General features: G+C 56.9%; 1 protein-coding gene across 5 annotated transcripts in view; it reads left to right on the top strand.

Moving 5' to 3' along the window:
• The window catches only part of SORCS2 (sortilin related VPS10 domain containing receptor 2), a 424,965-nt gene that overhangs the window by 343,375 nt on the left and 55,357 nt on the right, over positions 1-26,233 (top strand). For all 5 annotated transcript variants that reach the window (XM_032333741.1, XM_032333742.1, XM_032333744.1 and 2 more), the window contains 4 exons: positions 7,376-7,540; positions 15,783-15,856; positions 20,405-20,469; positions 24,064-24,182. In XM_032333741.1, the coding sequence (XP_032189632.1) occupies positions 7,376-7,540; positions 15,783-15,856; positions 20,405-20,469; positions 24,064-24,182 (423 nt within the window). The remainder of the gene's footprint in view (positions 1-7,375; positions 7,541-15,782; positions 15,857-20,404; positions 20,470-24,063; positions 24,183-26,233) is intronic.

The following is a 26,233-nucleotide window of genomic DNA, read 5'->3' as shown; positions in this document are numbered from 1 at the left end:
CACCATTAAAAGCCTTCCACTCTCTTCTGTGAGCTCCCCCGAGGCAGGCATCCTGAGAGGCTTGTTTTCCTGCTGAGGTCTGATGTGCAGCTCAATGACTCAGTTAATGATTTGTGAGAACAAGAGAAGACCGTGGGACAAAAGGAAGAAGGGAAGGATGAAGAGGAACAGAAGTCCCCTGCCCCTCCCTTTGCGTGGCCAGAAGTCCATCCCCAAAGCTCTGGATGGACCCGCAGACCTCTGGATGCCAGTCCTTATAGCCCTTGAAGGTAGCAGGGTCTCTCTGGACATCACAAGTGTGTTCCTGCAGGAACCCTAGTGTTTGAGGCTACTTACTTAGCAGACCGGCCATGCTGTGTGCTAGCGGTGCGGGCAGGTGATGTCGGGACGGATGAGGCCACAGACCCTGGCTGGCAGTGTGACCTTCCACAGGCCCTTGGCCTCTCTGGCCATGCTCCAGCCCATGCGCCGGAGAGAGAGGGGTCATTCCACTGGGCAGCATCTGTACCCTCTGCCCATGTCTGTCCTGGGATCTCATAGTGCAGGGGGCCTTACACTTCCCCTTGCTCTCATCACCACAGATGACCTGCCTCAGCAACGTGATCCTGACTCACAAGAGGGCTTGGTGACCTCTTGCAGGGACAGTAATTCGAGTTGTCCCATATGGCGAGCTCCCTCATGTTCGGGATGCTTGCTGTGTCCCAGGCACCAGGCTGGTCTGCTACACACTTTGTGCATTGATTCCTCTGGTCGCCTCGGCAACGGGGATTCCTCTCTACTTACAAATGAGGAAACAGCAGCCCAGAGAGGTACACTAGCTTTCCCAAGGCTGAACAGCTCACAGCTCAGAGGGGTAACGGTGAGCTGAAGCCCCACTCTGCGTGTCCCCCATGTTTGTGTTGTGGTCTAGCTGGACTCCTGGGGCTCTCATCCGTATTTTCCCCACCCCGTGGAGCATCGTCAGAGTAGCTGCGAGGGTGGCCGTGAGCTACAGAATCCCAGAGGAAGGACGTGGCGTGGGAGGCATGTGGCTTATTTCATGGTCACTCAGTGGGGAACAGAGCAGAGTCAGCCACTGTGCTCAGTGTCACATAGCTGGTGGGCTCAGAGCTGAGAACCATCAGGAGCTACAGCCCAGAGCAGATGTCCCTCGGCTGGGAGCTCAGGGCTCACCAGGGACTTTGAGAAAGTGCTGATTTCCACCCGGGTGAGGCAGACACACTGTGCTTCCAGCAGCCTCCATGCCGCTGGGGCTAGGGGTCCCAGAGTTTATTAGCAGAATCCCTGTGGGATGATGGAGGCAGGCTCCAGACCCAGACTTAGTGCTTGCTGTAAAGCTTGCTTGCTGCCACGTTGGAATTCCTCATTCTTCTTGAGCAAGGAGCCCTGCATTTGGGGCCCCGCGGATTACATAGGCAGTCCTGGGACTCACACTCAGTGGGGCTGGCCACTGGTCCTCTGAACCTGTCCCATATTTCTCTCCAATGTATGGCCTCTGATTTCCAAACACCCAGCCTTGTGGGCCCCCGGAAGCCGGTGCAGGTACCATATGCTGGCCCGGAATAGTAAACAGTAAAAATACACCGTTGAAAATAGTCTGGTTCCCAATTTGGGAGAACAGTCTGCCAGCCTCCGCTCTGCACTATGCTAATTGATTTGTTTTCTTTGCTCTAGTAATCCTTTCCTTGTCAGCACTTTCTCATCCCCCAATCTTTCCTGGCTTACTTGTCCCACTCTGAGGCCCAAAATAGCCCCCGATCCAGATTGCTGGGCCCCCGGCCAGAACAACTTCCTCGGGTTCTTGTTTCTCCACTGCAGTTCCACCGTGGGCGGGGCCTCGGCCGTCAAGGAGGGCCGTGATGGCCAGGAGCCCTGATTCTGTGGGAGTGGCACCAACACCTGTTTATGGGTACCTGGTGCCTGCTCAGGACCAGGCCTTGTAGTCCTGGCTGGAGGCATGGCCCTGACGAAGACACAGGGCTTTCCTAGAGGGGAGGCAGACTCCCAAAGAGAACACTAAGAATGTTGGGCTGGAGCAGATGAATGCCTGAGATGCTGGAGAGAGGGGCTGAGGAGGTATTGGAATAAATTTACTGGAGGACTCGTATCACATATCATATCACGGAGGGCTGCCTGGAGGCAGTGACCTTTGAAATGAGCCTCAGTGGATAAGGAGGTGTTAGACAAGCAGATACAAAAGGGAAGGGCATCCCAGAATAAAAACAGGATAAACTCATGCCAGAGGCGTCTGCAAAATTAAGTGAGAAATATTCAGCTTTGTGGAAGCGGCCCAGAATTGGGGTCTCTGATCATTTTCACAAGCTGTTTTAAGTTCATCACACTTGGGATTTGTATCATTTTGAAATTGTCAGATCTGAATCTGAATTATCTGCGATGAGGTTGGGGGAGTCTTGGTCCCACCGCACATTCTACCTCAAGGGAACCGTGCATGGAAAGGCAGTCAAGATGTGAACAGTCTCGGGGAACTAGAGAAACACAGCAGGGCTCTATGGGGCTGACACCTGGAGCCTGAGGCGGGGGGTGGGGGGAGAGGCGGGTCAGGGACCCCCCCCCTCCTGTCATGCTGTCCTCTCTGACTGAAACACCCTCCCCTGGGTCTGCCAGTCAAATTTCCATCCATTTTTCGAAGCTCACCTGGGGTGGGAGGTCACCTCTTCTAGGAAGCCTTCCTTTGGGCCCCGTACCTGGATTCTCCTTTCCCCCTTGGCTCTGCTGCCACAAGGTCCTGGTCACGCCTGAATCTTTGCTCGACTCTGTGGTCTTAGCACCAACGGAAGAATGAAGCAATGAATGAGTGAATGAATGAGTCTTCTCTGATGTGTGAAGCTCTGGGTAATGGGGAGAAGTGAATGAGGTTTGTTATGACGTCCCGTCTCCAGACTTCTGCCATAGCTCTAGGAATGTTCTCTCAGAGGAAAAGAGTGGACAAACAATTCCTCTTGGAATCAAGGGTTGAGATGGACTCCTTTATTCATTCACCTGTGCATGCATTCAGTCGGTATCCATCAGGCAGGGATTAACCCACAGCGCTCTGGGCTCTGTGCCAGCAGAACAGGAGTCAGGCCACCATCCCTGCGCTCAAGAGGCACAATCTCCTGGGGGAGGTGGATAAGTCAATCGTTGCATCATAAGAACATTGAGAAAGCGTTTTGATGAGTGATGTTTGGGCTTCCCTGGCCAGATGGCTCCAAGGAGCCAGGCATGTGGGCAGCCGCCCTGGGGTGGGGCACAGAGCCTGGGCCACATGTTTGGGCGGATGCTGAGTGAACCCAGCCATCTCCAGTACGCTGGGTGAGAAATCTGGGTGACTTGTTTCATTCTTCCCGATTATCCGGGGAGACCAGGTGCAGCACAGAGCAATATTTAGAAATAGAAGCGGGGTGTTGTGGCAAAGGAGACCGCCCAAGCCCCGCACCCCCCTGCAACTAGCCAGAGGGGGAGCCTTGGGGCAATGAGATAACAGAACAGCCTTGAATTACAACTCTAAGTCTGACATAAATATTCATGAGTTCACAGTAAATAAATGAGTCAGTAAGTGCAGGGGTGAGGAGACCAGTCTCCCATGCAGAAGAATTCACAAGAATGCTCACAGCTCCTCTGCCTCAAGGAGGGGAGCCGCCCTCCACACTGCAGGTGTGGGCTGTGCTGGGGGGGGGGGCTGTCCTCCAAGAGGGCATCATGGACACGGGGAGGAAAGGAGAGCCCGTTCCCCTGGGGAGCCCTGACCCATACCACGAGGCTGGTGAGGCCAGCACCATGGCTGTGGGCTCCCCTCTGGGCCCACGGCAACAAGAAGGGTCCTCACCTCTGTGCCTTTCCTTCCCCAAACCCCTGACGCCAGTTTTTACCACGAGAAAAGCCTAGATAAGCCGAAATCAGAGTCAGTCTGCAAAAGACCCAACCAGAGCTTCTCAACACTGTCAAGGTCAAGAAAAACAAGGTGCGTTTGAGAAAGTCACGGCTCAGAGGAGCTAAGGAGGTGTGACGCCTGAATGTCATGTGGGTTCCTAGATGGGATCCCAGACCAGGAAAAGCCACTCATGGAACGTAGCGTGTGGTTCAGACCGTACATATGTGGGTATGCTGCGTCCTTAACCGTACAGACGTCTGACACCGATGTGAGCTGTCCTGGCACAGAACACTGCATCGGGCGCTGTGGGACTCGCTGTCCTATCCTTGCCACCTTTCTGTAAAGTTTAAACTATTCTAAGCTACAGCGTTCATTGAAAATAAGAAAACAAACTCCTTCTAACTCCACCACTTAAAAACAACCACTATTAAGGTCCTCATGTTGCTTTCATTGGTTTTTTCAAAATTAAGGTGTAATTGACATGTAACATTACCTTAGTTTCGAGTGTAGGACATCATGATTCGGTCTTTACAGGGAAGCAATCGTCCCTGTACGCCTGGTTACCATCAGCCGCCGCACGACGTCACAGCGATGCTTTCCCGTGAGGGGACTGTTCAGGATCCCCTCTCTCAGCCACGTCCAGACCCACACTCCTGTGTGTCACCACGCTGGGCCCACGGCAGCCTGAGACCTGCTCACTTGGCAACCGGCAGTGCGGGCCTTCTGACTCGTCACCCCTCGCCCACCCACCCCCTGCGGCACCCACCCATTCTCTGGAGCTGTGAGCTCAGGCTTTGCTTTGTTTACAAGAATCTACCTGCAAGCCTGATCTCGGGGCATTTATCTTCCACTGGGCATGACTCCCTCAAGGTCCATCCCAGGGGCGCAAGGGGGTGGCGTTTCCTCTTCTATGATGGCTGCACAGTGAGCCCTCCACTCCCATTTCTGTGCACCTCTGCTGATAAGATCACGTGTACTCTCATACGGTAACCATCGGCAAAATTATCATAGGCTTCCTGATGTTTTGTCTTTGGGAGATACATAGTCTCTCGTAAATTTGCACTCACTTCTTTTTGTGAGTGCGTGAGCGCCCTTGTCATTCCACATTTCCCGGGATGATTATACGTTGCCGTTCTTGGCCCCTCCACTTCTCCTGCGTGGAAACCACCCCCGAGGGACACCTCCCACAAGGCTCCTCCACCTTCCGAGAGCACGGCCGCCTAGAGGCAGGCTCTGGGAGTGCCCTGCCTGCCCTTCTCCTTTGGCCCCCTCAGCTGGCGGGCGAGGGCGAGATCTGTGCTAGGGGAGACCAGCTATGGCTTGCACAACTCCTCAGGGTTCCCCTGGAAAGAGAGCATCAGATACCGTTTGTAAAGACAGGAGCTCGTGCAATTCTTGATTTCTGCCCCGTGTGCTTCATCGTCTTCTAGAGGAAATGTTGGGGTGTAGGGAGCCCATCGCAGTGGGGCATCCACATGATGGGGGCTTAGTGTCCCATAGCCCCTGCCCCTGGGAAGGAAGAACTCATCTCGGTGCCGGGCTGGTCCCACCCCCCTGCCCCACCGGCACTCCAGCCTGCATGGGCTCCCTCTCAACTCCAGACCCTGGCTCTGTCCTACACGGTGTGTGACCTGAGGCAGTTTGCTTCCCCTCTCTGTGCCTCAGTTTCCCCATCCACCGAGCAGAGATCATAACTGCCCCACTGAGCTCTAGTGAGGATGTGGTGGTCTTGAACACTCACAGTAGACTTTAACTGCAGGATCGCCCAATGCCAGGCACCATATTATTTCCCCCATTTTACAGACAAAGAAACCAAGGCAGGGAATGGCCAGCCAGCTTGCTTCAGGTCACACAGACATGGAATTTGAACTGGGCTATCTGAGGTTGAGTGTGCCCTGACCCCTATGCTATCAGCACATGGTATCTGTTCGTTCATTCATTTATTGATTCATTCATTCATTGATTGATTCATTCAATAAGTGTGTGGAGTCCCCAGGCCCTGCAGGGGTGGGGGTGGGGAGGAGGATAGCCGGAAACCCCACAGACCTGGCTCCGGCCCCAAGGGGCCACAGTCCTGGGAGAAGAGGCTACCTCCATGACAGGTGGTGAGCTTTTGCTGGGCAAATACCAGGTCCCCTGTGGCCTTGAATCAGGGGGCTCTACTGGGCCCTGGTGGTGAGGAGGAAACAGAGGGAACAGGTGTTGGGGGGAGAGGGCTGTACGTGGGTGGACCCCACTGGCTGTGGCCAGCTCACAAGCAGGAGGCAGGGAGGGAGGCCAGTCCAGGAGGAGCCTGCAGACCCTGTCACAGAGGTCACAGTCTCCTTGGGGCCGTGAGGAGCCCAGAACTTTCCATGAGGTGTGTGGGTAGGAAGACAACCCCCAGCTTCATCATGGGAACTGGGACTCCCAGAAGAGGGTGGAGGTAGGGACTGGGCCCACCCATGCTGCCGGGGGCTGACCATGTGGTCTGGGGGCGTGGGATCCACTCACAGTGGTAGGAGCCCACATCGCCTTCCCAACCCTCCAGACTGGCCGACCCTCTCTGGCCTCAGGGGAAGGAGGGAAGTCTCTCCCTCTCCCCTTTTTCTCTCTTTCTGAGGGTCCCTTTGGTCCCCTGTGTGTAGTTAGCAGGGCCAACCTGTTCTGACTCATAGTCGGCCTTTCCTGAACTTTCTGGAAGACCCAGGGCACCTCACAGCCCAGGAGAGCATGTACTTGCATGCTTGGGAAGTGGACAAACCCAGAGAGGGCCACAGGCCGGCTTCCCCAAATTCCTTGACCCTCTGGGCGGAGCCAAGAGAGGCCTTGAGGGACCCCCACCCACGGGAGAATTCTGCAGGTGGCGGGGCCGTCCCTCATCCTCTCCATGGGCGCCTTGCCTGCCAGTTCCCAGGATGACCTCATCCTGAGATGTTTAAGTTGATCCCACCTGTGCAGACCCCGCTTCTAAGTGAGGTCACCTTCACAGGAACCAGGGTGAGGACGCAGGGACGGGCTGTCTCTCCGGGGTCCCCATTCCACCCACCACAGTGCCCTCTAAGGCCTCACGGAGCCAGACACGTTGTTACCTATCCAGTCCCGTCCCCCTCGGCCACCTCACATCCGAGTTCCTACCCGGCGCCTGCTGTCCCGGGTCGCCCCCCTACCTGGTCCAGTGCTCTGCTTCTGCACGCAGCCCCCAGCCCAGCCTCCCCAGCCCCCCTGCTTTGTCTCCACAGGCTGCCGGTCAGGCCCATAATGGGCGACGCGCTGATGTATCTCACACTGCCCCCATAGAACGGACTATTCACGGCAGAACACCCCAGCTCGTGGTCGGCCTCGCCCTGTGGACAGTGCCTGGCTGGGGGACAGAGTTGTGGAGGGAATTAATGAGTGACTAATTAGCAGGAGTGGGTGGGGCAGGGTGGGAGGAGGGGGCATGGTTCTGGCCCCGCCCTCCCGGCTGAGTGCAGGGGCTGGGTGCAGAGGGGGAGCTCACGTCCACCGTGCTTTCTGTTCCAGATCGTCCTGCTGAGCTCCTCGCTCAGTGACCGGGACCAGAGTCTGTTCCTCAGCACGGATGAGGGGGCCACCTTCCAGAAGCAGCTCATCCCCTTCTCGGTGGAGACTCTGATTTTCCACCCCAAGGAAGAGGACAAGGTCCTGGCCTACACCAAGGAGGGCAAGGTAAACAGGGGTGGAGTTGGTGTCTGGGCCCCAGGGCACCCACAGCTGCTCCTTTGGTGAGGTCGCGGGGCAATGCAGGCTGCTCCTCACCGGGTCCTCGGAGCCCTTCCACCCAAGGCCGGGGGGTCTGGATGCTGCCATCGTTGGTCTCGGGGTGTAGGAACCAAGCAGGCTGAGGTGTACTTGGCACAGGTAAACACGTGAGACAGGATTGAAGAACAGTAGGTAATTATTAGGGCTGTCCCCCTGGCCTCCCCTCCGGGTGCACCGCCATAAGACCTTCTTCCACTTCTAGAATATTCCAAACACCCTCCCACGTTGGGCCTTGCCGGGCCCTTCTGCTGGCCTGGGATGCTTTTCTACCTTCAGTAGGTGTGACTTGTCCTTCAGATCCCAAGTCCATGTCCTTTTCTCTGGGGGCTGTGTCACCAGGGCCCCACAGGAGCCCAAGGGACCCTCCACCCGCTGATGGAAAGAACATGGTGGAGGGTTCTTTCCAGGCCCAGGGAGGGGAGTGCCCGGGGCTGGCCCCAGAAGGGGGTGAGGCCTGAGCAGGAGGTGAGGCAGGGCGCAGAGAGCACAGGAGGACGAGGACCTGCCCTCGCTGCAACGGAGACCAGGATCCGTTCCTATCACCACGCGCTCCATGGCTGGCCAGACGTGGGGTCTCCCACAGCTTGGGAGACCAGAAGTCCAAAATGTGTTTCGCTGGATCGAAATTGAGGTGTCTGCAAGGGACACGCTCCCCCTGGAAGCTCCGGTGTGGGGGTGGGGGACTGGGCCTTTTCCGGCTTCTGGTGTCCATGTGGCTTGTGGAGGAGCCACTGCAGCCGGCGTGGGGACTGCTCCCCGCGCACCCACTCCTGGGTAAGCCCCTTGCGGGAACGGACTCTGCCCAGTTTCTGCAGCATTTCCTCACAAGCTCCTGGCTGAGGCTATTTGTTGGCTGGATGGACATGGAGCTGAGCACGGGTGGAAGGGTGAGTGGGTGACAGACGGGGGCTGCGGGATGACGGACGGGGGAGGTGGACGGATCGATGGAGGGATGCCCGTCGGTTGGATCAATCGGTGAGTGAATGATGGATTTCTCCCATGAGGGTTCCCCCAGGTCAAGGGCCTCCCAACGCCGATTTCGGCTGGTCTGAGCCACGGCTCGCTGCAGGACCTGGCCTCCTTGCCATAGTCTGGACCTCACCGCCTGGCGTCCCCGGGTTCCTCCAGCCCCACCGGCCGCCTCTTTGCTCCCGACGCCTTCTTCTGGGACAGTGTGTGCTTCTGGGTATTAATAGCACTACTTAGCCTTCCATGTAATTAGACTAAAGCACAATCACAGAGACTTATTTTCCTGCAGAAATTGACTGCGTTGCAATTGCTCTTTAATTTATGGTGCCCTGAAAAATTAATGGAGCTGAAATCTCGGTGATTTTCCTCGGTTCTTTGCTGTGACTCTAAGGGAAAGAAAAAGGGGAGGAAAAAGGGCTTCGTTGTAGTTACAAAAGCAATGAAGAATTTGAGGAAATTAGTAATAGCGACAATAGGGCCTTGGGGGTTTTTTGGTTTGGGGGGGGGTCGTATTATTTTTGTCCTTTTTTTTTTTTTTTTTTTTTTTTTTTGGGTTGTATGGTTTTCAGCTCTCTGACTTCCAAGAGGTGGATGGGTGCGTGGTACCACATTGGCTCTGCATTCCCACAGACTTGGTGCATTAGGCAGGTGTCTGCTAAGCAGAGGAACACACAGCTCTAAACATCAGTGACACCCAGCTGCAAGCCTTATTGCTGGTTCTGGGTCTGAGAGTTGACTAGGTTTCTGCCCGGTGCTGCACTGTAGCTTGGGGTGCTGTGAGGCTTCCTTATTCGGAGCCTGGGCAGCCTGCCGAGGGGAGAGAGCCTGATGCGATGGTTTTTCTTTCAAGGCTCAGCAAACTGCACTGGGGTCCTGAGATCAAAGGAATGTGAGAGCCGGGCAGCCCCTTCCCACCCCAACTCTTTGGGGACCACCGGCGCCAAACTGACTCGCCTGGTTCCTTGTGCTCGTCCCTGGGACCTGCTTATAGGCACAGCCCTCTAACTGTTAAGTGTTATTCTCTTCCCCATCAAGAACCCCTTCTGTTTCCCAGCACTGTGAGAAGTTAACCTGAGCCTGGGACTGCCTTCCAGAACCTTAGTAGGGAAGAAAAGACACCTAGGATGACCAATCTGGGAAGCCTTCCTTGAGGAGGGGGTTTGAAGAAAGGCATAGCGAATGTATCGGGAAAGATGTTCACTTTTTTTAAAAAATTTTATTTATATATTTGACACAGAGAGAGAAATCACAAGTAGGCAGAGAGAGAGGGGAAGCAGACTCCCTGTGGAGCGGAGATCGTGATGTGGGGCTCGATCCCAGGACCCTGAGATCATGACCTGAGCCGGAGGTAGAGGCTTAATCACTGAGCCATCCAGGTGCCCCAGATGTTCACTTTTTAATACAACTTCAGAACAACAGAGATGACTGCACAAGCAGTTCAGGAAAACTGAGCACCCACCATCCTCCAGCCCCCGTGAAACCAGGTCTGTGTTTATACGCGTGAAGCAAAGTGGAGTAGCTGTCCAGGCAGGAACGGTGGGGGGCCGGCAAGGGTTCCCTTAAGAAGGGGCAGACAGAGGTGTGGGTTCACAGCAGCTGGCATGAGCGTCCGTTGGCAGACCTATCAGCTCACATGTCTTTGAATGACCTTCCTCTGACCTTCATTTCTCCCTTGCCCTGACTTCCGAGCATGTTGTCTCTGTGTCAAAGGGCCTCTGATGCTTTCCTGGACGAGCAACCTGGAGTCAGTCAGCCTTTGCATGGGACACCACTGGGTTGGGGTCTGCTGCAGTGGCTAGGATGTCCCCCCCGTGTGTTTATTCTTATTTATTTGCTGGTGTTTGTCTTGTATTAAGTGGGGAATAGTCCATTTCTGCTCCAATTGATGGTGCATTATAAAATCACCTCCTACGAGAGCAAATTGGAAAGGCGGCACCGTGTCTCGGGGTGGGCGTCCTCAGGGCACGTGGCAGGGCGTCATGCCGTCCACGAACGCCAAGGCTTTATTACCAGAAATGGATGGCTGCACGCCCATTTTTAATTGCTCACTATTCGAGGACGGGAGCAGTTCTCTCCCGATTTGTAGAGGGATAAATTAAGACCTGAGGTGGAAGGAGCCCCAGGCTGGTCACTCAGATGGCCCAGAGAAAGGATGAGAGAGGATCTCGCATCTTTCCCAGGGGGAACCGGTCAGCCACAGGGGTATCACGGTCAGGTCCACGAGCAAACACTGTGTGACCTTGAGCAGCTCCCACTCTTTCATAGGTAAAGGGATGGAGGCCCGTCTTATATGCGTGCACAAGTGGATTACGTGAATGGAGACTGACAAGCTCTTAGCTCAGCACCTGGCCTCCATGAAAGGCCGTACCACCTGCTGGGCTCTCCCACTGAGGCCTTTCCCGAAATGCAGGACCTCCAGCCGCTGGAGCCATTAGCTATTTACTAAGCACCTACTGCATGACTCGGCATGACTCCACGTGCTTAGCAAGAATGGATGAGTTCCTTGTGCTCCTGAATCTTACGTTCCAGGGCATGAAAACTTTCCAAAAAGCCCTTTTTAAATAGGAAAGTGATAATTTCACATCGTGTGCCCTGGAGCAGGCATCAGCAGACGGTGGCCTGGCACCCACTTTGCAAATTAAGGTCTCGCTGGCACACAGGCAAGCCCATCCGTTTCCGTATTGTCTCTGGCTGCTTGCCTGCTCCAGGGGCAGAGAGGAGTCGTGACAACAGAGACTGCACAGCCTGGAAAGCCAAAGTTATTTACCGTCTGGCCCTTTCCAGAAAAGTGTGCCAGCCCTGGTGCTAGAATTGAATTTGTCCGTTCCTCCAGCACACCCAGTGGCGATCAGTCTGGGGCTAGGCTGGGGGAGAGGTGAGCCACAGAAGCTTGAGCCAGAGGAGCAGGAAGCAAAACCTCCACGAAGGGGGAGAAACCAAGCACAGAGCTCGGGGTTGGAGGGTGGGGTTCTCTCAGCAAATGTGAGGGTAGGGGTCCAGAGAAGCTCCCAGAGACACAGGCAGCAGAAGTGGGCCTGTGACAGGGAGGGAGGGAGGACACCAGAGGTGGAGTGGGTAGGAGGTTGGCTTCTGGGATGTGCTGTGTTGTGTCCCCTCCCAAAATATCTATACCGCTCCCCAGCACCTCAGATGTAACCATATTTGGAGATGAGGCTTTTAAAGGGGTATTTAAGTTAAAATGGGTCCTCTGGGGGGGACCTGATCAGGATGACAGGTGTCCTTAGAAGAAGGAGACATCAGGACACAGATGTGCAAGAGGGTTGACCACATAAGGACATGGGGGGATCGTGGCCATCTACACACCAAACAGGGAGGCCTCAGCGGGAACCAACTCTGCCCACATCTTGGTCTCAGACTCCCAGCACTAGAACGGAGAGAGAGTCAGGCTCTGCTGCTTAGGCACTATTCTTGGTGCTTTGTTTGGGTGACCCTGGCATCCACGATGCTCACAGACGCTCAGCCTCCTTGTGGAGCAAGATCTCATGGTCTTGGGCATTTTCTTTGTGCTGCTGACAGCAGGGGACAGTGGCCTAACAGAGGAAATCCCCGCATATGTTAAGAACAGGGACAAACCCTCACTGTTGCCGCAGACTCACAAATTCGGGAGTCACAGCCACGCAACATGACTCTCCAGAGGCTGCGGTTGAGTGTCTGGCAGTGTCTTGAGGTGAGGCATCTTCTTATGGTAACCTGTGGTTAGGACGCCATGGTTAGGATGATGTGGTTAGAACATTGTGGTTAGGACGCCGTGGTTAGTATGCCATGGTTAGGATGCCATGATTAGGACACCTTGGTTAGGATGCTGTGGTTAGGATGCCATGGTTAGGATGTTGTGGTTAAGATACTGTGATTAGAACAATGTGGTTAGGATACCATGGTTGGGTGCTGTGGTTAGGACACCGTGGTAAGGACACTATGGTTAAGATACTGTGATTAGAACAATGTGGCTAGGACACCACGGTTAGGATGCTGTGGTTAGGATACCGTGATCAGAATGATGCGGTTAGGACGGCTTGGTTAGGATGATGTGGTTAGGATGAGGATAGCTCACTGAGGTGGGATCCACAGGATCTTCTTCCTAGAGCTGTGGGGAAGAAGGAGTCCTGAAGGGGGTCTGCCAGGGGTGGTGGAAGAATCCAGAATGTGGGACTTGAACCTGTGGCCTAAAAGGTAGGGTATCTACTAGAAGCCAGGTGGCAAGGAGGAGGTCCCAGGTGGAGGTGGAGGGGGAGTGACTGAAGGGTGCAGGAGGGTCCTGAAGACAAGGAGCGGAAGCACCAGGGCCCCCAGTGCCAGGTGGGTGACAGCACAAGGGGGCATGCCCTGGGGACCCCTCCTCCAGGCCAGAGTGGAGTGTATAGCAAAGGGAAGGCATTGCAGCCCAGTTTTCTCTGGGTCCTGGGCCCTGAGCCCTGACACGGGCTTCTTGACCTGAGGGACTGGGTTCTGAGCCTGGCTCTGTAATACCAGGACTTCTGAGCTTTGACCTTGGCCAAGGCCTGACCAACAGGTAACTTTCGATGGAATCCTGAACACTGAATGAAGACAAGAAAGGGCATTCCAGCCAGACTGAGCAGCAGGTGCAGATCCTCCAAGGACCTCATGAGACATATTAGCACCACCGTCACTCAAGAGCCCAGAGTGGGGCATGATGGGGGCATGGGAGGTGGGGGCTGTATGGGCCAGACAGCCCACGAGGAGTGTGGGCTTTATCCCAAGGAAGGTCTGTGGCATCCCCTGGCAGGTCTGATGCAGGAGAATGATGTGGTCAGTTGTGTGTCCCAGAAAGAGCCCGGTGGCTCTCTCATGGAGCAAGGGCTGGATGGGAGGGCTGAGGGCTGCGGGTAGGAGACCCAGAGGAGGGGTGCAGGAAGCCACAGGAGACCCAGAGGAGGGGTGCAGGTGGCTCAGTAGGCTCAGGGTACAGCAGTTGTGGGTTAGGTGGCGGACATTAGCTCATTTGGACTCGGTGACTTGCTGGGGTGGTGAGGACAGGCCTGGAGTCCTGACCTTGGGAGCTAGTGGGGGATTGGCATTAGGTCTAGGGCAGGCTTCCGGGATAGGGGATGTCTGCCCACACTGAAGGCCAGGACGGCACAGGGCTGATGCATGAAGAGCCCATTTCCCTTCAGAGATTCCATAAACCCTTCCTTCGAGAACAACAGCAGGGACAACACCATGACCTCACTTCCTCCCATCACTTGGGTCCCCGATGAGGACAAGCTGGGTCAGAAGAGGAGCATGTGTCCTGCTGGCCCTGAAGGCCAGCAGTCAGGAGCTCTAATCCTGGCGACTCTTGTCATGTTTATTAGACCCATTTCACAGACAGAAACATTGAGGTCCAGTGGCTGCCTTCGGCCTTCCTTCCTCTTGAGGTCTGGCCGTGAAATTGCTCTGCTTAACAGATTTATTCCAGACACGTCTTGAGTGCAGAGGAATAAAGGAAGGGGCATTCAAAGCACGGAGAATTCAAATCTGGCCTCTGCCAGTGAACTACCCCAGGGCATATTGCTCAGCTGCTCTTAGCTGCCATTCCTGATCTGAAAAACAGGTTGATAAAAGTGTCCAATTCACAGAGATGTCATGAGAGGGTCTGAGAGGGGACAAGCTCGGCACATGCTCACACGGTCGGCCCTCGGCAGCAGCCCTGGGTCAATGAGATCCCTGCATGACAGCGACAGGATTCAAGGGGAATGTCATTTGTGCAAACGCTTTGCCACGGTGCCTGGGATCAGCCCACACATCCCAGTAAGGCCAGGATCTGGATCTCTGTTTTAGGAAAGTGGGGAACTGAGGTTTAGGGAGCTTTGAGGGGTCATGCAGCTGGGTCGCACAGACTGTGGAGTCTGTCGTGAGCTACGGCTATGGGACCCCATGATCTCTCAAGCCACGGACTCACCCCTGCAAAACATACCATCTTCTCAGGGAAACTGAGGCAGCACAGCACCTGCCAGACAGGGCTCAGGGGAACCAGGTCTTCTCTGTCCCCAAGCACAGCAGCCCTCTCAGCTGGGGAGTGGCCGCCAAGTGTCCCCACCCAGCCCTGCCTCTGTAGCAGAATGCTTGGGTCTCTGGGCTCCGTGTGGGCTGTGTAGGATTTCCGTATGTGTCCTGCTTCATGGGCGTACAGATCCCTTAACACCCTCACGGCCTACGCTGCTCTCAGGAATGGAGGGGACGTTTCAGCGTTCCCACAAACCCACCCCCAACCCCCAGCCAGGGAGGGTGACAAAGGAAATTTGGCAAAACCACCAATGAAAGATGCCTTGGGACTTGGACTGTAGACCTGCCCACATCCCAGCTCAGGGAAGGGGGGGCAGCGTTAGTTCTTGCCCCCAGGCTGACTCAGGGCCCAGCTGGAGGGAGATGAGGGGAGGGGCAGACGGGGCACCTGTGTTCTGGGAGCCCTGCAGCCCCACAAGGGCCTCATCCTACCAGCTGCATGCAGCCCGGAGGTCTCCGCAGGGCTGGACGTGTGCCCTGCGGGGTCCAGCATATCCAGCATATATGAGAGATGTTGCAAAGTCAGGAAGGCCTGCAGCCTCTCTCAGCCTGGCTTGGTGGGCTGCTTCTATTGCTGGAGAGACCCACAATGCTCCATCTGTTTCTGGCGTCCAGCGTAGTGACCGGCCAAGTCCCTGCATTACGCTGTGCTCTCTGCAGGCGTAACTCCTGCCTGTCACCATGCGACAGTATCCCAGTATCCATGACCGAGTTCCCTCAGCTGTGGCTCTCTTCCCCTCCAAGGTGGGCGCGGGCAGCAAGGGGTCAGGGACAGGCTGTCACGGTGCTTTTTACAGGCTATTTAACATCACACTGCCCTGTGCCCAGGGACACTGGTGTGGCGAGCGCAGACCCCCACCCCCAGGCTCCCACAGCCCTGCCTCGGGACTCAGCGCACAGGGGACTGACCCCGACCATCCCCAGCCCAGGCCTGGCTTGGGGATCTGCCTGGCCAGTGTCCCTCAGTTCCTACCAGCAGGCCTGGGGGGCGAGAGTGGCTCTTCTTGGAGCTCCTCTGCTTGACCCTTGGCCTCTCAAAGGTGTGGGTGTGGGGCCTGCCTGGGGCATATTCATCGTCCAGGAGGGGTCACTCCAGCTCAGAAGAGGCTCATCCTCAAGGCATGACCAGACTTCTGTTTCTCTTCTCTCTGCCAAGCTCTATGTGTCATCGGACCTGGGGAAGAAGTGGACGCTTCTGCGGGAGCGAGTGACCAAAGACCATGTGTTCTGGTAAGAGCCTCCCCACAATGGGGATCCCCCAACCCCGAGGGCGGAGGCTCCCCTTTCCTCCCCACAGCCCCCAGCTTAGGGCTCCCCACCTTCTCCTGCCTCTGATCCCAGCCATGGACCTCCTCACCCCAGGGGGACCTCCAGGTGCTCTTTCTACTCTGCTGGAAACTTAGGAACTTAGGAACTTAGGAACTTGCCATCCCAGGTCACCTGCGCACCTGTGACCCAGCTGTGCAACCTGATGTGGGCTGGTCCCTCTCTGAGCTCCTGCTTCCTCCAGGGTGCAAACAGGAGCCAAGTACCTCAAACTGGCATGTGCCCAGCACACAGTAGGCCCACCACCTGTCTCCCCCCCCCCACCTGCTCTCCTCCCCCTCCCCGCGCCCCTGCCTCCCCCTCCTCTCTGGCCTCCTCCTCACCACCCCTGCCTCTCCCTCCCCAGCACACCTGCCTCCCCCTCCTCACCTCTCCTGCCTCCTCCTCCCCCCTTCCCACCTTCCCTGCCTCCCCCTCCTCACCAGCCCTTCTCTCTCCCTCCTCACCTGCTCTCCTTCTCTCCCCCACACACCCTCTCCCTCTCCCCTCTCCATGTCCCTTCCCCAACTCCCCTGCCACTCCCTCCTCCTCACCATCTCTGCCCTCTCCCCTCCTCCCCTCCCTCCCTTCTTACCCCTCCTTTCTCCTCCCTACCTCCACTTCCTTCTCCTCCTCACACCCCTTTCTCCCCCTCTTCACCACCCTGCCTCGTCCACCTCACCACTCCTGCCCCCCCCACACCTACCCTCTCCCCTCACTTTCCCCCTCCCCTCTCCACACCTTCCCTCCCTCCCTCTTTCCACCCCTTGCCCTTCTACCTCCCCACCTCCTCTGCCTCCCCACTCCTGCCCCAGGTCCTAACTCAGCCCCTGACTAGCTGCCCCCCTCCCACACAGCCTCCCCTACCCCATGCTTCCTCCACCCCTGCCTGCCTTGGCCCCATTCTCCTGCCCGATCCAGTGCCCGGGCTCCCCTCCCACACTTGGGCTATCTCTTGGGAGCCACTCACTGATCCATCTGAGCCACGTTCTAGCCTCACTGCCTCAGTGGGGAGACTCTGGTGCTCAAGACTGGTCAGTGGTCAAGTCTGGTCAAGCTGCGTGAGGGAGGCCCGTGCGGCCTGAGTGCTGGAGGGCAACGCCATGGAGGGCGTGGAAGCTGGGAGTCCCGCTGGCTCAGGGCCCCCATTTGCCGGTTGCCAGCCATGGCCATGGTCCCTTCTTCTGCCCAAACTGCCCCTGGAGAGACGTGGCTTCCACACATGTTCTTCCGACCAAATGGCTCTTTCTAGCACATGTGCACACCCGCACACGTGCGTGCACACACACTCCTAGCCTTTCCCTTCTCACCTCATTTGTAGGACAGACTATGCACTGGCGTTCTCACTGGGCCACGGTCCTGTCTCCCCAGCAGAGAAGCCCCGTGGAAAGAGCTCTCCTTTCCCTCCCGCGCTCCGTGTGTCTCGCAAGGAGTTCGTTTCCTGGTTTACGGCCTCGAGGCCGGAGCGAAGCCCCCCGGGAAGCCCGCCTCACTAACTGGAGTTTTAGCGGCTGGCCTGTGGGGCTTCTGTGGGGGGTGGCTGGCTTCCGCCACATGGCCACCTGTGGGAGGGCCGTGTTCCTTACTTGGCACCCCGAGTGCCTCATCCATCACTGGCCTTGTCACTGATGTCAGCTGTGGCCACCCCAGGGCCCCCAGGAGGTGGGGAAGGCCAAGGAGGGGCCATTTCCCAACAGCCAGGGCCTGAGAGGTTGGCAGAGTGGCGGAGCGCAGCCGTGCATCTGTCCCCGGCGGGACCAGGTGCTCAGGGATCTCTCAGGCCCGAGAGGCAAACCTGCCCACAGTTACTGCAAGGTAAATTGGCACTAATTCAAACATGTTTTTATCTTGCGCAAATCAAATTATTTCTCCCCCAAGTTTCTCAAATTGCCCTGAGTTGTTATGTGTGAGACATTATCAGGCCGGACACTTGGCCCCTGGGGCCCGGGAACCTCTCCTGGAATGCAGTGACAGGCAGCCGCGGGCCCCCCTCTTCCAAGCAGTGAATAACGCTGTTTTGACAGCGTTTCTAGGGCGCTCTTTGTCCTTGATCTGACAGCAGGAATTGCCAAAGCCTGCGTTCTGTCTTAGGTTTGGACCCCTTCCTGCTTTGGGAGGCTGAACAGCAAGTGAGCTCATTAGCGTGGTCTTGGGGTCCCCTGGGGGAGCAGCCCGGGGGCGGGAGGCCCGCTGCGTTCTGGGCCCACCAGGGGCACCTGCTCGCTGCCTTCCCTGTGGTGTCTCAGTGGGCCTGGAACAAAACCAGAACATTCTCCTCCGGGAGTGGCCACATCATGGATGCTGACCGTCTACCAGGCACCAGACCGGGGGTCTGCATGCATTATCTTCTCAGACCCTGGTCGTCTTCCCCTCATGTGACAGCAGGGGAGACTGAGGCTCAGGGAGGCCAAGGCACAGTTCTGGAGTCCTGCCGTCCATAAGCAGCGGCCCAGGACCATGACTGTCTCTGTCTGGGGTGGGGGCATGCTATTGGCCACACATCGGGTCTGTTTCTCTGCTGGGGCCTGAGCAGACCCACAAAGCCTCAGCCTTCCTCTCCCATCAGCTCAGCGCCTGTCCAGGTGTGGGACAAGTGGCAGGGCCTTGGCGGTGGAGGTTGGGTGAGGAGAGACCTCACCCCACTCCCGGCCCGGTGCAGAGTCCTTGAGGGTTTATAAGATCTGGTGGTATTCAGCAGGGGTGAGAGCTAACGGCCCTTGTCCCCGGAGCACTGAGGTCTCCAGAGATCTGCCTGCCTGGGGCTCGTCTCATGCATCTGCTATTTCTAAGCAGTACACCAAGGAGCTTCCCCATAGGCCATCTTTGGGGACTCCAACAAACCAGAAGGCATGGGGTCAACACTGTGTCCTTCCCTGCAGGGAGCTGGGCTCTAGCTGCGTGGCTGGACACCCAGCCTTGAGTGGTCTTCAGAACCCATGACCACAAGTGTCTGGGGAGGGACCCCTACCTGCTGGGCCCCTGCCTGGTCCAGGACCTGGTGTGGGCTCCTGGAGTTCGGTTGTGGGGATATTCCAATGGGAGAGCCAGAGAGTTGGGGGGTGGGTAGAGCCCTGCTAAGGGGAGGCAATTGCAGACTGAGGGGTGAGTGAGTGAGTCTGTGCAGGAGTGAGCGGGTGAGTGAGGGAATGAGGGAATGAGGGAGTGAATGAGTGAGAGTGAGGAAGGGAATGAATAAATGCATGCAAGTGAGTCAGCCAACAAATTAACGTGTGAATGAGGGAGGTAGTAAAGGAGGGACCGAGGGAGTCAGGGAGGGAATGAATGAATGAATGAATGAATGAGTTAATGAATGAATGAATGAATGAACGAATGAATGAATGAATGAGGGAACGAATGAGGGATGGAATAAATGAACTAGGGAATGAAGGAGGGAGGGAATAAGGGAAACAATGAATGAATGAGGGAGGGATGGAGGGAATTCGTGAGGGAGAGAGGGAGGGAATGAGTGAGGCAGTGAAGGAGCCGGCCGGTGTGACTACCGCACCCTGCAAATGACCGGCAGTCACACTAAAACCCCACCAGCGGCTGAAGACCGGTCAGTGCCCCTGATCAAGGGAACAATGCCACTTTATTCAGAATAGAGAGACAACGGTCAGGCAGGAGACCTTGCTCCTGGGAGTGCACAGGAGTTAACAAGAGCCTGAAGCAAACCTCACCTTGAAATAGACCTGGGGGCCTAGTGGCTGGTGTGGACGGCAGCGCCCCCCGCCAGGGTCTTCTCACTTAGAGAGTGTGCCCTTGACCTCTCAGGTGCCAGGCTCTGTGCTGGGTGGGTGCTGGGTGCCGGGGGTCCCCGAGGCTGTCGGCCCTGTCCCTGCCTCCCCAACAAGTGGAGACCCAAGGATGTGCCTTCGTCTATTCTCCTCGGCTCTTGTAGAAGGCTCCGTGGGCAGCCACAGGTCCCGTTGCATCCTGGGCGCTGCCTGAGCCCTGGGCCCACATGGGCAAGGGAGGAGCCGGCACCACGGTGGGTGGTGGGCAGGGAGCAGCGTGGTGGAGGCAAGGGAGCCGGGTGTAAGTCCTGGCTCTGCCTGTAGAGCTGTGTGCCCCTGGGTGGGGGTCGGGGGCCGTTTGGCTCCTCTGAGCCTCAGTGTCCTAATTTGCAAGTTCAGGGTGATATTCCCAAGGCCCACCTAGTCTCCTCGGAGTATTTGGATCACCAACAAAACAGAACAAAAGCAGCCATGGTCAAGAGGCAAGGAATGTGAAGGCCTTTGGTAAAGGGGAGTCTTTTATAAAGAGTACCACAAAAAGAAGAATACCAAGCGAACCTCGAGTTCTGGCTACCTCCCCAGGAGGAGGTGGGGAGGACCGTGCTCTCACACCCACAGAGTAAGAGTAGCTCCAGCTGCGGGAGGCCTGGTAGCTATCTGGGACTCAGGGACTGACATAGGAACTGGGAGAGGGGCTTGCGACTCGGTCCAGCACTGACCCCCACATACTCTCTTCCAGGGCCGTGTCTGGGGTGGACGCCGACCCTGACTTGGTCCACATGGAAGCCCAGGACCTCGGAGGAGGTAAGCCGGAAGGGGTGTGGGCACCCAGTGTCCCCTGGTGTCCTTATATGCCCTCGTTCCTTTCCTGAGCTGGCCCTGCAGAGCTGACCTCGCTATGTTATGATGTGGTGTAACTTTTGATGTGCTTGTTTTCCAGCTGGGGGTAAATTGAAGTCAAGGAGCTCGACTCCACTGGAAAAGTCCATTAAGAGGGTGATTTGTTTCGGCCCCTGAGCACTAAGTGTTTCCTGCTCTCTCTGCCCCCACCCTTGCTAGTGAGTGTGGAGGCCTCTGATGGCTTCCCCTTTAATGGGGCAGGGACCTGGTCCACCCCAACCCAGCTGGCTTAATGCCAGAATGCGCCCAGGGGCCTGATGTGCTATGAGAAAGATCTTCTGTGCTCCTGACAGAGGAGCACCGGCCCTAGAACTATGGAATATTCTAGAACCATGGTGTCTTCCAGGATATCAGAGCCCACTATTCAGCAAGGGCTTACTGAGTCCCCTGTGGACCAGGGCTAATGCTGACCCTGCCGGGGACACAGGTGAACAAGGCACAGCCCTGCCCTTTGCCTGGTTGGGGAGGGTTGGATGCCATCTACACTGCAGAAGCCACGGGAGCAAGTAGGGGAGGAGTGCAGAGCGGGTGCCATGCCAGTGATCTCACTGCTCTGACTGCAGAGCCCCGCAGCTGGGGACGTTAAGCCTCCCCCTGCTGGGCTTCTCTCCGAGTGAACCTCTGTACGTTCACATTTAACAAATAAATGGTGGGAGGTGACAAGTGCCAAGCGGCAGAGCTCTCTGGCTAGGACATACTAGGTGGGAGGCAGACTGAGGGCCAGGCCTCGGAGAGACCGGCTGAGCACAGAGCAGTGGCGTCAGCTCCCAGCCTGCCACGGGCCAGCTGCCCGACCCTGGGACGTCACCTCTCCTCCCTGCTCCCCGGTGTCCTCATTTGGGAAAAGGGTCAGTACACACATGGCGCTCAGTGTGGGGACATCACAGGGGAGCGCTCAGTGCTACTGGAGTGAAGCTGCAGCCGGGGCCCCTTAACCTTCTCCAGGCCATCAGCTCTTTCTAGGATCTGCTGTCCTGCTGGGAGGGGAGGCGGGTGTTACAGTCCCTTCTGCTTTCCTGCAACAAGGCTCAGAGGGGTTCCGGGCTGGCTGCACTTACAGGGTTGTAGGCCGGTAGAGACCACAGCTCCCACTGTGCTCCACCCACAAATCTGAGATCATCCCAGGGTGATATGGGGACTGACCCCCCCAACCCAGGACTCAAGGCAGCAACGACGGGTGTGGTTGTCTCTCGGGATATCCCCACATCCAGCGAGGAGAGGGGACAAGCCGGCATCCTGGATGAGGGGAGCCATTTTCACCCAGCGGTGATGTCTCACCACCTGCCCTCTTCAGGGGGAGGAGGCCTTAGCCCCAGACGCCCCAGAACCGACGTGCCACTTGAGTGGTGTCCCCTCGACCAAAGACCACATGTGCCCCCTGCTTCCTGACTCGTGGTACCCCCACCCCAGCCTGGGAGCCCCGTTAGAGTCCAGTCCAGCACGCTCAGGGACACGGTGTCCGGACCTTCTGGTCCTTCCTCCAGTTGTCACTCAACTACCCCAGCCAGCCTGAGCCATTCAGTCACTCCCCATGCTCCCCGGCTCTCACCCCTACTGGGAGCGCTCACCCCAGCCCTCCTTCTTGGGTTTCTTGTTGTTCTTGGACCACCTCCCCTGCCTGTCACCTTCTCAGTGCCTGGGCTGCCGTCACAGCTCTGCACACCACCCCGCGCCTGGAGCCCTATGGGGACAGGGTGGGGTTTGACTGATTCACCTCTGTGTCCCCGGCAGAGCTGCCACGTGACGCAGCACATGACCAAATGCCTGCTGCCCTGAGCAGTCGCAGGGTCCCTGTGAGCGAGCGAATGAAGGAGTGAGCGAGGGAATGAACGAGTGGGTGAATGAGTGAGAAAATGAATGGGGTGAATGAATGAATGAGTCAGTGAGGGGGTGAACGAGCGAATTAATGAATCAGTGAGTAAATGAACACATGAGTGAGCGAGGGAGGGAGTGAGTGAAAGACTGAGTGAATGAGTGAGTGAATGAATGAGTGAGTTAATTAGTAAGTGAATGACTGAGCGGGTGAATGAATTAATGAGTAAGTGAGGGAATGAACAAGTGAATGAGTGAGTGGGTGAATGAATAAGTGAATGAGTGGTGTATGAGTAAGAAAGTGAATGGAGTGAGTGAATCAATGAATGAGTCAATTGGTGAGTAGATGAATGACTGAGTGAGTGAATGAATGAATGACTGAGTGAGTGAATGAATGAGTGAGTGAGTGAATGACTGAGTGAGTGGGTGAGCCAGTGAACAGGTGCGTGAGCAGATGGTTGACCTTGAATCGGGCCTGGGCGAGTCTGCCCACCGCGTGCCCAGCAGGCGAGCCCAGGACAGGAGAGTCCATGCTGAGTGCAGGGAGTGGCCAGGCTGTTTGTCAGCGAGGTGGCCGGGGTTCAGGTGTGAGTGGGCGGTGGCACGGCCGTGCTGACCATAGGCTCCCTGCATGCCGCTCTCCCTAGATCTTCACCAAGTTGTTTTACCGCAGAGCCCCTGAGACGGAGATTATCCTGCCCCTGAACAAGCGCGTGGGTCTTCTCGCCCTGAGGCGGCCCCTGGGCACTGTCCACACTGTCCAGTCATCCAGGGCCGTGGGCAGGACGTGCTCCGAAGGTGCTGACGACCTGGAGTGCCTTCGTGGGCTCCCTTTGCTGCCAGGGTTAAACCCTGCTGCGGCCCTGCAAGCTGGGAGGGGTCACTTCCTGTGGCATGTAGGCTCACCCCCCACCTGGCAATTTTGCTGGATCTCCCAAACTCTGGAAAAACAGGGCTTGAAGTAAAAGCAGTGGCTGCCTGCGAACTGTGCGTTCCATTTTGCCCGGCTATAAATACTTATAAAAGAATGGAAGTGTATTCCCTAAAGTTAGTGTCCCACCCACAGTCTGCCTGGGTCCGTCAGAGGTCCCTCTCCCAGCAAGACAGAGCCTGCGTATGAGACAAGATGAGATGTGAGATCTGATGTGAGAGTGCGCTGAAGGGGGACGGGATCCTCTGCTCACATCCCGGCTCTCACTGGCATGACTTTGACCCAGGGTCGGCAGCCCTTCCCCATCAAGGGCCAGCTGCTGGATGCTTCCAGCCTGGAGGCCTCTGCCACTTCTGCAGGAGATCGACTGTCCCTGACCCCCAGAGGAGCAGGCACACAGTTGTGTGCCCGTGAACCTCTGTTTACAAGCAGCTGGAGGCTGGCCAGGCGACCCTGCTGTAGGCACGTTACCTGACCTCTCTTGCCTTAGTTTCACCATCCAGAGGATGGGACCACGGTAGGGTCGTCCCAAGGATTAAAAGCACCTCCGATGAGTGCTCCTGGCACGTCACCGCCATTGCTTGGCGGCAGGTGCCATCCCAGGGCTGGTCCTTTGAGCCTCAGTCCCACAGCAGGATCCAGCCAAGGCCAGAGCGGGCCTGCGTTTCTCGGCGTCTGAGGCTGCCGGGCTGCTCCTGCAGCCAGAGCTGGAGTGCGTGAGAGTCACACGTTGTGCTGGCTCTCATCACCTGCAGGGTTTCGCTATGTCACCTGCCAGATCTACAACTGCTCCGAGAAGACTCTGACGGCTCCATTCCCGGGCCCCATCGACCAAGGCTCTCTGACCGTGCAGGACAATTACATCTTCTTCAAGGTCAGGCTGCTTCTGGGCCCCTCGGGATGGGCAGTGGGCAGTCGGGAGGGCAAGCCACACAGGGGAAGCGGAACTCGCTGTTTGACTTTTAAGCGCTGATTTGTTGGTGTTTTCCCCCGCCCGGGGCATGGTGGCTGCAGGTCACCTGCAAGGCTGGCAAACCCACTACCTCGAGTCAGGGAGGGACCTCCCCTAGCTCGGAGTCCCTGAGCCTGAGCCCAGTTTGCTCTGTTTGGTTTCACTGACTTTGGAACTGATAGGGGTTGTCTCTGGTCATTGCCCTCGGTGGCCAGGTAGCAGCTGGGCAGAGCCCAGCACCCAGGACTCTACTGCCTGTGCACACAGGTCCTCAGGTCCCAGTTGGGACCACTCGTAAAAGACACAGGGTCTGACCATTCAGAAACCCCAGTGAATAGCTGCTCATACCACTTCTTGATGACTTCCATGGATGGCGAGTTCACTCACTCCTTCCCAAAAGCCTAGTGCTCTCCTGGAGAGCTCGGATCTTTAGAAAGTTCATTCTGACACTGAGAGAACATTTCCTTTGCTTCTGTCGGGGGCCCCTGTCCTGCCCTCTGGGACCCCATGAGACAAGTCCAAAAGCTCCTATGGAGAAGACTCCACACCACTCCTAGCCCCTCCTTGGCCCTCAGGGCTGTTCTATTAGCCCAGCTGCCCTGTCCACCCGCAGAATACACCAGGATCTCCTGGGAAACTGACAGGGGCTTCCCAGCCCATTAGAGCAGGCCAGCCAAGAAGATCTTGTCCCTGTTCTTCTTTGACCTCTCTGATGTCCCATGATTTCCAGTCTCCTCTGTGTGATTACCTCTTCTGGTCCCTGTCCCTCAAATGCCCATGTCTCTTTCTCCACCTGTGCTGCCAAGGCTTACTCACATGCCGCCTCCTCCAGGGAGCCTTCCCTGACTTCCACCTCTATCTCCTTCAGGTCCACTGGCACAGCTAGTCCTTTGCCTTCCTTGGTCACAGCCAGGCCACAGGTGTCATCCTCTATTGTCTACATTAGTCTCTACATGCAGGGTGTGAGCTCTATGTACATATTTAGAGGGAGGATGTGTGCCGGGGACCTGGGGGGCAGCTTGGTCAGAGGTGACTGACTGTAGTAGGGTGGAGTGTGGGGAGAGATGGGGCACATATAAGGATGCAGGGCGCTCTGTGATTGGGCATCTGGTAAGTCTGATCTGGAAGGACCCAGGCTCGCCAAGGTCACAGACAGGGTGGGATAAGACATGGCCCCGCTCACTGCTGCTGAGACGGATGCCTGGTCATTGTTGGGGTTTGCCCTGTGTGTGCTCAGACGGGGCTGCCATTTGTGCTTGGCTTTGTCTCCATCCTCATGGCCACGGTGGCCTGGTCTGACCTTGGACACGCCCTACCCTGTGAATGCGGGCTGCCCCCAGCCTTGACTCATGCCATCAGGGGCTGCGGGTATCCATCAGACACCTGTCCTGAGTTGGTTCCCAGATTTCTCAACAACTGCCCAGAAAAGTTGTTCCTGTGGCGCGGCTCAGAGGTTGCCCAGGGGCTGCCTTGCTGCAGACTCTTACCTTGGGCGGGTTCCCTAGAGCCCATGGTCAGCCCTGGGACCAGTCCTGCCTCTGCCTGCCCTCCTTCCCTCCCCTCTCTCCTGGTCCTTGGAGGACCCCAGCGCAGAGCCCACTAGCTCCTCCCACCACTCCGCCCACCAACGAAGTGTGTGATGAACATAAAAGTTCACTTCCCGGGCCCCCAGCCAAGGCACCGAGCAGCTCGTGATGCTGGTTCATTTGCTAAAGCCATGCTGTGGGCCGGGGATGGGACCTTAGCCTCCAGAAAGAAGGGTCTGGGCCTCAGGGGACAAGGGTGACACAAGTGAGGGTCTGACTCTACAGGTGCCCCCGGCTGGCTTTGGGAAGAGGCATCATTCTGCCTCTGAGCCTTACTGTGCTGACCTATCAAATGGGCCTGACTGGTCCTGGCTGCCCAGAGGCCCAGATGGACGCCAGCTGTGTTCCCGACCCGGGAGAGGCCCTGTGGGGTCTGGTAGAGGACCT

This window comes from Mustela erminea, chromosome 2 (assembly GCF_009829155.1).
Source record: "Mustela erminea isolate mMusErm1 chromosome 2, mMusErm1.Pri, whole genome shotgun sequence".
In the NCBI taxonomy this organism is placed as follows: domain Eukaryota; kingdom Metazoa; phylum Chordata; class Mammalia; order Carnivora; family Mustelidae; genus Mustela; species Mustela erminea.
Note: the sequence above shows the minus strand (reverse complement) of the source record. Positions and strands in the feature narration are given on the sequence as shown.